General features: G+C 40.6%; 1 protein-coding gene across 1 annotated transcript in view; it reads left to right on the plus strand.

Moving 5' to 3' along the window:
* SELENOF (selenoprotein F) overlaps positions 1–10,136 on the plus strand; it is a 31,437-nt gene extending 21,301 nt beyond the window's left edge. Inside the window, exons 3-5 of the mRNA XM_077333098.1 lie at positions 1,550–1,613; positions 6,661–6,710; positions 9,244–10,136. Of these exons, the coding sequence (XP_077189213.1) occupies positions 1,550–1,613; positions 6,661–6,710; positions 9,244–9,375 (246 nt within the window). The 3' untranslated portion in view covers positions 9,376–10,136. The remainder of the gene's footprint in view (positions 1–1,549; positions 1,614–6,660; positions 6,711–9,243) is intronic.
* The last annotated feature ends 761 nt before the right edge of the window (positions 10,137–10,897 follow it).

Here is a 10,897-nt window from a genome sequence, read left to right on the forward strand (position 1 = left end):
GCCATGAAAACGCTAGAGGGCGTCACCCCAAGGGTCAGACATGACCCGGTGCTTGCACAGAGAATACCTTTACCTTTTTGTTTGGAAGCTTGCTGGATGACCTTCGGCCAGTCACACACACACACAGCCTCACAGGATTGTTGTGAGGATAAAATGGAGAAAAGGAGAACAGTGTGAATGGCTTTGGGTCCTCTATTGCAGTAGTTCCCAACCTGCGGGCCGCGGAGGCCATGGCACCGGGCCGCGGCTCCCTCTCCCCGCCCCCCCCCGCAGTAAAAAACTTCCCAGGCCACAAGCTTGCGGCCCGGGAAGCTTCTTACTGCGGGAGGGCGGGGAGAGGGAATCAGGGCGCGATGCCCTGCCGGTCCCCAGCCTCAGAAAGGTTGGGGACCACTGCTCTATTGGAGCAAAAGTGGGGTATTAATGAAGTAAGTCAAGTAAATATTAGACCAAAAAAGTTTGATCAAGACACAGCTTCATAGTAGAATGTATGCTTATAAAAGCAACACACACTTGGCGCAATTTGCAGCCAAAAACAGCATATACTACAAAGCTTTTCAACTTTGATTCCCTATCTATCCATCTACCTTTCAGTGTATTAGCCGCCTCTCCCAGTTATTCAGTGGTTCAAGGTGGGTTACAGCACAATAAAGTACATTTAAAAATCCCAATCCCTAACACCCCCCCACACAAACACACAACAGTTGATCCAAGCCTACCCCCATTTCCCATAGAACGAGCACCCCTTCTGTCCATCCAGTGCTCAAGAAAAATAAATATATTTTAATTAATATATCCCATGCCTCAGGGGAAATATATATAGGCCCTGTAAAAATACTATCTGTCTACTATTTCAGTTCAGTTGCTGAACACTGTTTTTCCAGGTATAACCTACCCAGTGTTCATCTTCTGGTTTATTAGATCTAATATGTCGCATTCTTGGAGCTTTAAAATTTCAATGTGAAGTTTATATTCAATTAATATTCTGTTACTAATGAAAATATACCCAAGGCGGTCCTTCCTTGAAGACAATGATTGAATTGGCCATTGAACCAGGCACCTTTCCTGTTCTTGAAGCTATCTAAGAACCAAAAAGGAAGACTAGATAAATTACTTTTAGTTGTTGCTCTATATACTGATACTTAAAATACTACATTACAATAGATTTGAAACTATTTCATATTAACTGGTGCATGAGAGTAACTTTGTAAGGTTAAAAAATGAAATCTAAATATGAGATAAATGCAACAAACCTTTTTAATGGTGATCTCAATAATATACATAACGGCTGCACCAAGTAGTGCTTGGTTAGTTACTCCTATCTTTGTTTCATTAAGTTTTGACTCTTGACCTTCACAAAACTGATTTAGTTGAAGAATCTTAGATTTTGTCCTAATGGTATAATAATGTGGTATATTTCAGTTATTCATTCATTTGTTCAGTTTTTATACTGCCCCTCACTTTTACATCGTCAATTGTCAAAATGTGTAGTACGCATTTGATGGATATTTTCTCTCCTAATTCTGTTTAAATATCTGTTCTCTTGCAGCTGTATTCAGGAGCTATTCTTGAAGTCTGTGGATGAAAATTGGGGAGGTTCCCTCAGGTTCAGGGTAAGTGTAATTGTCACTTTTTTAATTATCAAAAATTATTGAATCAGAATTGATACCATCAAGAAGCATTTGCAGTCATATTCTAACAGGAGTAACATTAGACCCAGCAGGTCCATAGTAGAGTAAAGTATCTGGACTCCAGACAGTAATAAAGGCTGTAACAGAGGAGGGGTTGCATTTAAATAATCTTAAAGAGATGGAGAAACTGAGAATAAAAGCTATTCAGCATTGTAGTTTCTTCATCTGATTCATTGGTAGAACTATATGTATGTTCATAGCTGTGGCTCACCAAACCATTCATTTCAGAAGAGAATTTTTCTAATACGCTTTTTTTCTTTTTTTCTTTTTATCCTTTAGCTGTCAATTGGTAGAGCAGGTTGTCCTCTCAGCCAATACGCTGCTGTAGGTGCTGTTGAATTTCTTGCCTTGTTTATCTGTTTATATGCTTCCATATGGACAGTCAATCGCTGATTTCGAAGGTCTTCCTCGATCCGTTTAAGCCATGCTTTCTTTGGCACCAGTCATTTGATCTTCCATTCAGTTGGTCATTTTTGCCAGAGGAGTTCATGAGGCAGTCTGCTGGTGTTCATTCTGCAGACATGGCCAAACCATTGCAGTCTGTGCTTTTGGATTTTTCTTTAATTTGTGGCTGGTTGTCCTAGTAGTCTAAACTCCAGAAGATTGTTCTAATTGAGCAATAGGTACTTTAAAATTTGTGAGGTTTTACTTGGAGGGATACCTTTTTTCATGTGTAACATATGCTCCATAAAAGCTACTTGAAATAAGGTTTTAAACTCATTGCAAAATTTAAGTGAGTTTTCCTATTCTTTATTTTCTACCCACAACATTTCTAATACAAAAAGCACGTGTAGGGAAGTAGAATTCCATCCTCCCTCTCACCCTTGTTTCTCCCTCTCTTGTATACCTCCACCTTCCTGTCATTGCTTTCTTTTTCCTCCACCCCTCACCACATTGCCTCTTTCTCTCCCCTCTCTAAACTTTGCATTCTCTCCCCTCTTTGGTCTTTGCATTCTCTACCCCACACACACTGCCATTCTCTCCTTTCGGTTACTCCTTTTTTATGACTCATGTATGTATGTTCAGATAGAACTCCTATATGGACACCTCCCCCATAATGCTTACCATGGTCTCCTTGAAATTACAATGTTTGTGCCTGTGTACACATCAGTTCCCTATATCTAGCTGATTTGGGGGCCAAGTTCAGAATTTTATCATACTGAATGTCATAATCACTGGTCTTCTATTTTTTTCTCTCTGTTTTACTTCCATTCATGGAAAATCTCTGTTGCTGTAAACCATTTATATGACTGTTGTGGTGAACAAACATCTCTTTTCCTAGCAGAATGGAAGGTTTACTCATTGAAACTTGTGAGTTAGAAGATCCTAAATCACTGGAATTTTCCTTTGTTCACAAACTTCCATTATGCTTGTTCACATTGCTCATATTTTTAAAAATATTCTGTATTCATAAGTTGATAGTTTGCTTTGGAAATAAGTGCTAATTTAGTAAGGGGGAGAGTAGATCAGCTCATTGGTGTCTGCTGGCACATTGGCCATCTGTGGCTGTCGCTGGCTTTTTCAGTTGTTGCTGTTAATGGCCTTCTGCTTTCCTGCCGATATAACTTGTCCTATTCCTGTTGCCACTGCAGGCAGCACTTCCAAGGCTATTTTAAACAAGCCCTGCAGCCTGTTTCCTCCAGTGATGAGACAGAGTTGATTAGTTTGGGTATGGGACAATGCGTATGAGGAAGAAAAGAAGGCCGGGGAAAGAGTCAGTGCTCGTATGTGAAAGCAAGAGGGAGAATTATAAACACTGTTGGATTATAAACACCGTTAAGCTAATCTTTAACAAAATGAGTGTTTCACAGCACAAGCAGGTTTTGTTTCACTTGTAGTCCTACTTGGCATCTCCTACATCCAGATTAGCCCCTGGCCGTTTTCTAGTGTGTGCAGCTGCTTTGACTCTAAATGCTTTATTTATTTCCTTCATGTCACTTGAATGTCTGCTACAGAATATGAAGCTAGCTGAAGGTCATATTGCCGCTTCAGAAGATGGGAGTATTTTTAGGTTATCAAACTGTATAAACCTGTTATTCTAAAAATTCTTGCTGCCAAAATTCACTTTTCCATTGACAGTGGGCCATGAATCCCACTACAATATGTATTTTCTTACTGAATATCACAAAATTGTGGTGTTCATATGCTGGGTTGTGCTTGTATTAGTCATACAGGTTGGGCATTAAAGTCTCCATCCCCCCAAATTTAGTTGAATAATACACTAATGGAGGGGTCTGGGACTTTAAAAAAACCTACTATGTGAAACTGAATCAAATTAGAATGGGTGTTACATGAGTAATATGAAAGAAAGGTAGTCTATTTATTTATTATTACATTTTAAGACTACCCTTCTAAAAAGCTGTATCTTTTGCTTGCCTCATTTTGTGAGTCACTGCATTAGCAAAATGGGTGTTAATGTTCTTAATGAAATTTAATTTAGATGAGTGTTTTAAAATTTCAGCTAGAATGGTATCCCTTCTCTGCCATCATTTTATGCTGTCCTCATTGTTAAAGTTAGATTATTTTTTGCACAAAATTGAGATTCTTAAGAAGTTAGAAGTTTAATTCTAACAAAAATTAATTCCTGCCATAATTTCATCATAATGTGATTATATGATTCATTATGGGGCTTTTTAAGTGGTTCCATATTAGATATTTGGAATCTAATAAAAAGTGCCACACTTCAGGGAACTATGTGCACTCCTTTTTCTAACTGGATACCATATATCCAATTTTATCACGTATTTGGAAGGTTCAGTGTTCTTTGCACAGGAAAGTTTTGAGTGTATTTTTCTTAACTATTTAGGATGTACAAAGGGTGTTTGGTTTGAGAACATTGCATAATACACTGTCCCTTGGTATGATTGTATCTGTATTCTGTCAGTTTTATAAGCAAGTTGTCACTTTTTTGTCAGGCCTGCTGGGTAAATCAGTGCAAGTCTCATTTTTTACCCTCATAAAAGTGAAATGTGAGACAGCTATTCTTCCCCTGAAGTAACCTTGTTGCAGAAGTTTCTCAGCATAAACAAAACCACACTGCTGGTTTTGTGGTCAATAAAATTTTGTGGCCTCATGATCACTCAGCTGATTATGCTTAGGAGTACTAATAATTATGTGGGGTTTGTATATTGTTTCAATTCAGCGTTAATCAGTTTCTTTAATGTCTTATATTTTACTTTTCCCTCAGTTCCTTGAACTAATAAGATGAGAAACATAGGAAGGCAGATACCTTCCCTATGTGAAAGAGGTACCCTTGAATCCAGCCCATTGTTTCTATAAACAATCCTCTTTTAATTTCAAATTTTTGGTGTTACAAAAAAGCTTTCTTGTTCAGTTTTATCACACACTTTTTGGAGAGCTTAAAAATAAATTTTACTTCAGTGTAGTAGATACAGCATTTTCATCTTACATTGTAGTTCTTTTTTCACATTTAAATTAAAATGTTTTGAAGCTCAGTCATCCTCGAACAACTTCACATATTGAAATGTCTTGATAGAAAATGAAATTGTAGTAGGTTGTCTAATGTTTTTATACAAATTTTGGAAGATGTCTCAGTTCATTTTCGCTAGATCCTAGAAAGCTGACAGAGCTACAATATTTCTGATAGTTAAAGTTGACATCAAACATAGCAGAGCTGGTGTTAGACTTTTAAAAAAATCTTCCTGCACAATTTTGTTTAACATGATAGAACAGCAAGACAGAAATGTGACTACAAATGAATCTCTTCCAACTAAGCAAATACTCAGCACAACTCCTGCATATGGTATAACAGTTAACCTATCAGACAATCATGGAAGTTGCTATTTATCTGGACAACTAAAAGTAGTCTCCAGGTGAGCAAAGTAAGTCTTGACTGTTGTGGGTTTTCTGGGTTACATGGCCGTGGACTGATATTTTAGTGTCTGTTGTTTCGCCAGTAACTATGGCTGGCATATTCAGAGGTAGGAACGCTTTAGCATGCAGAGATTCCCATCTTGCTGTGTTCTTACCTCTGAAGATGCCAGCCACAGTTACTGTGAAGCATTATGGGCTAAAATTTACCAGACTCATAGTCACATAGCCTAGAAAACCCACAACAGCCAGTTGAGTCTGGCTGTGAAAGCCTTCAATTCAGAATAAGTATAGTTTAAGTGCAGCCCAAGCTTTAAAAATTTCTTCTCTGCTTTCATCATGCCTGGGCCAAAGTTGGCAGCCATCATAGTATTGTATTACTTGGCCAGGCAGTGTAGCAGACCATGGAGGTCTGCACATGATCTGTCTTCTCACAAGATGAAGAAAAGCTTATATGCAAGGACAGGAGATACCTGGTAACAATAACAGGGAGTGAGCATCTACCCCTCAGCATAACTGGCTCCCATGCTTCCCAAGGACTATATTTTTCCCCAGCCATTTTCATAAATCCTAAAAAGCTTCTAGTCATAATTCACTAGTTGTCTCCTTTGCTTGGAGCAGTAATTGATCCTACTCAGATACAGCTGAGAAATCTTCCTCTGTGTAACAAATCTTGGAAAAACAAAACCTGTATCTTGACAATATTTACACCCTAATTAAAACATTTAGCTACCCATAGGCCACTTGTTACTGCTCTTCTGTGTCAAGGTCTTCCAACATCCTGGGGTGTCACAATATTAACCAAGTGGATTTTTAATAAATAGATGGATTTTTGTGCTGTTCAAAAACAGCATGAAGCTTCTTATTAATACATCATTTCTGCCTGGTTCAACCATCTGCTTGTCCCTTCCCTTGCACAGTATTCTATTCTTATAAAATTTTACTGGACAATAGTGGAGATCATAACAGATACTTAAAGTGGCAGAAACATTGAATAGTAGTCTAAAATCTGTTTGCCAGCTTTGACCTCCTTGGTTTGTGAATAACATTACTTATGCCTTAATGCTTGAGAAGACAAGATTCATTTTGAGGATTTTATATATACTAATAACTGTCTAAATTTTCTGTCAAACTTTAGCTTTTGTCAGGAGTGACAAGCCGAAACTTTTCAGGGGACTGCAGATCAAGGTGTGTACTGATTTGGTTTGTTTTTCTTGTAATTTCTTTAAATACCTCATTAAATACTATCTCTGTATAAACTATATGTCCATCTGTAGCATATTTAGTGGGATATAATCAGTATTTTCAGGTAGGACCAGACTTAGCTTAAGACAGAAGATGATCAGGGTGAGCCTGGGTTTGATTGCATTTCCTCTACTGGAACAGCTGTCTGGATGGGAGTGACTTGTAATAAATCTTGCATTAAAGACTGACAGATGCATATATAATATCCCAGATTTAAGTTTCAGAATCAGTGCGGTATTGGGTAAAGTATTTCCAAATTCTCTTTGTTACAAGCTTTCACAAATCTGGTTGACAGATGTATGAGGTACACATATACTTTCTGCCTGATTTTCCATGAATTTTAAAGGACACAGAGGAGGTCTTCTGTCGTACTGAGCTTTTGGATCTGGCAGAAAATATTCTGTGACTTGAAACCTCCCCAGAGTCCTTGGCCCTCTGAATCAGTCTTGGGAGAAGAAGTGTTGGTTGCAGCTCCCAATAATGGTTGGTCGCTGAGCCAAGCCAAAATACATTGATCTCTGTTCAGCTGTCACTACTGCTGCTTTTCACCCCTTTTTAAAGATCTCTATATTTTTGTCAGCTTATCTTCTTTTTCTTGATTTGGCTGTTTTATTCAAGGATGCCCAGTCTTTCTTACTTCTCCAAAACTCTGCCTAGGGTGCCATTCTTTCATCTAGCTAACTCACATTGGTGCAGTGTCCTTTGCTTTTGGCAAGGAAAAAGGCACAGAGCCCAGAGTAGCTGGCATTTGGTTTTTACGTCCATAAGAAGACTAATGAGAAACTAGAATTCCTTTAACTGGTTCCTCAATTATATTATGACTAGATGAAACCAGGACGGAAAATAGCTGCGGGATCTAGCAGGAAGGGGGATTGGGGGGAGGCACCGTGGTGGAAGGGCACATAGGGGCCACACTTACCGGGAAGGAGGAGACGGTCATCGGGAAGGGCACAGGAGAGGGCACGGGATGCAACGTGGTGCATCCATGAGGGGGGGCAGGCATCTTGGGGGCCGAATTGGAGCGGCGGGGTGGGCCGGGTATGGGTCTGCATGAACTGCACGACCTCTGCATCTTCATGGGAGTCAGTGAGGCAGGTGAGGACGCGGGATGAAAGCGGCGGGCTCAGCGCAGGCTTAACAGGGGGACTGAGTCATTGTGCATGTTGCAATAGAGGCATGGGGAGGGCCGGGCTTGGCTCTGCATCAGGCACGCGGCCTCCACGTTGTCATGCCCAGTCGTCCAGCTGTGCCCCTGCTGGCAAGCGTGATCAAATGTGGGGCGGAGACGGCAAAGGGAGCCAGGTTGGGGAGGCGCATCCTTGTACTTGCAGGTCTGGCCGCGTTGTCCTGGTGTCCACAGGTGGCGTCTCTATGGGCTCCGGTCCACGGGGTTCAGCAGGGTCAGGTGGGCTGGGGTTCCATGACCTAGAGTTCTGTCGTGGCGTGTGTGCTGGCTCTCAGGGAATGTGTGGGCTGGGATTTCTTTGGGCGGAGTCCTTTTTCTGGCGGGTGCAGTTGGCCTCTTGCGGCCAGAATCATTGGCATGAAGTTGTATCAGGTGGCAGCCATGTGGAGCGGTGGCTCTGTTGGAATGTTGTCACAGTGGCAGCGCATCTGCGCCGGCAGCCACAGTCCTTTGGCCAGTTTCCTTATCAGAACAACTCTCCGCAGCCGGGAAGCACACTCGGCACCTCCCCGAGGCGCCGGATGTGCTTGGCTGGCCGCGGGGAAGCGCTCCCTTCCCCCCTGCGGCCGGGCCTCTTATCTGGGGCCCTGCAAGGCCGTGGAGCGGCGGAGACTCACAGAGGTGCCTGGCTCTAGCAGCCAGGCACGTCTGTGAGGTGAGGGGTGAGGGCTAGGTGAGGGAGGGCAGGAGCTGTGGGGTCAGCTGGCTGCACCCTGATTGGCCCTATTCCAACTTGGACAGCTGGACCATTCATCCCCCAAGGCTGTTTCACAAATATATATAGGAAACAATGGATAAGGATGAGCAGTTAGCTTTCTATATTTGTATGTGTGATAATCTCCTATAGTTAAACTGTCCCAGTATTTCAACTGCTGAAATATAGAACTGAAATACAATATTTACTATTATAAACTGTACTATGATTTCTTTTATTCTAGCAAGCTTTCAGATGATCCAGTCCCCATCTTAGCAAATGATACCATTCCTAGTGATTGTACTGACACCCTTGGTTGTAATGTTTTAGTAACTAAGCATAGACATTTCTGCAGAATAGCTAATCTAACCTTGACCACACCTGGTGAAAGCAATATTGGTTTGTTTTTGGTTGCCTATTCAGAATGTATACAAAGTATATTTTCACACCAGGCCACAGCAATTTATTCAGCTTAAAACTGACACTATAATCACTGTGTCATATACAGTTACATTTGGAAAGAAGAGGCTGACAAAATGTTGGTGGTTTGAATCACAGATGGACAATAATTCTTACCTTTTTTTTTGTCTTTGCAGTATGTACGCGGCTCTGACCCCATACTGAAGCTCTTGGATGATGATGGGAATATCGCAGAAGAGCTGAGCATTCTCAAGTGGAATACAGACAGCGTGGAAGAATTCCTGAGTGAAAAACTGGAGCGCCTCTAAATGGGTGGGGGGGGGGTCTCAGTCTTTTTTCACATCATTTTTCATTATGGTAATCTTCTCAGACAAAGTGTGATAAACCCCAGAAATCATTCCCGCTTCTGCATTAATTTGAAAGTTATCCCATATTGTGTGCTTCTCAACATCTTTTAATTAGAAACAGAAGCTTCAAGCACAGCACATTTGACAAATTGGCAGGCTCGACAAATGGCCTGTCCTGGTACATTTCAGCTCATCCTAGTAGATGGAGACCATTAATGAAATGCTTTGAGACAAATGTAATGCAAATACTGAAATTTGTTATAATTGGTCTGCCTCTTTTACTGGCAAGCCTATTTGTCAGCTCCCAATAATTGAGATGATTACTATGCTTTTTATATGCTGCCTCTCTTTGTACACTGATGGAAAGTTGGAACCAAATAAGATGTACTCTGCCTCCCAAAGAGATGTCTGCTTGCCTCCCCTGCATTTTGTATTTCCCAGCTGTCCTTTTTAATAGAAACATTATTTACAATATTCATAATGAATGCCTCTCAAAAAATCATTTGGAGGTTTGTTTGGATGGAGGAACTCATGCTCTGAAGTGACTAGGAAACACTAGGGAAACACACATTAATGAGGACTACATGGAAAGCCTTGACAGAAGGCATGTGTAGATCTGATGTCAGGTGTGCTTTTATAAGATGTTTTTTCCTTCATTCAGCAGATATGTGTTCAGTGGAGAGGGAATATATTGGAGGTGGCAATAAAACATAAAAACTTGATTCAAATGTTTCATTCTTTCAGGAGATCATTTCAAAATAGTCTTCTTTAGAACACTTTGGTGAATTTCTTTGGACAGTGCTTTCATAGAAACCATGTATCAGTTTAGCTGATTGGTGGGTTGGATCCAAACTAAGTTTTCTGCTAACATAAGGCACTTCTGTCAGAGGATTATCATGTTTTTTCCACTCTCTCCCCAGCCTACTGGTCTTCCTGAAATGCTGCTCCTGAGGGACAGGAGACCTTTGGGAACAGGATAAGCGACAAAATTGGGAGTCTGCCGAGGGAATTGGTAGAAATCCATCCCACCCCTTCCATCAGTCTGATTCCAACAGAGTGTACTTGTGCTGAACAAGAACATCTGTTGAAACAAGTTTCTCACCCTCGTTAACTTTTTTTACCCTTAAATAGTGCTTGTGATCATGCAACTAGAACTAATTACTTGTGGCACACTGTGATCTGGGTGGTGGTGGTAGATGGTTCTTACCATTGTTACAATTGTATTAAATACTATATCTGATTTTTTTTAAATGAATATTTCTTTAGTACTTAATCTGTTTCACTGCTAAATTCCCTTCTTGAATGTTGCTTTAACTGCTTTGCTCAGATACTTTCCCTGGGATATTTCACAGAGTTTTAGGTATGCATTTGTTACGTATTTTTTAAAGTATTTTTAAAAATTGAATCCAAAAGTCCACATCCTTTTAAAAGTTGAGGTCACTGTCCTCTAGTTTCCTGGATCATCTCTCCTCCCTTTTTTGAA

This window comes from Paroedura picta, chromosome 4 (genome assembly GCF_049243985.1).
Source record: "Paroedura picta isolate Pp20150507F chromosome 4, Ppicta_v3.0, whole genome shotgun sequence".
Lineage (NCBI taxonomy): Eukaryota > Metazoa > Chordata > Lepidosauria > Squamata > Gekkonidae > Paroedura > Paroedura picta.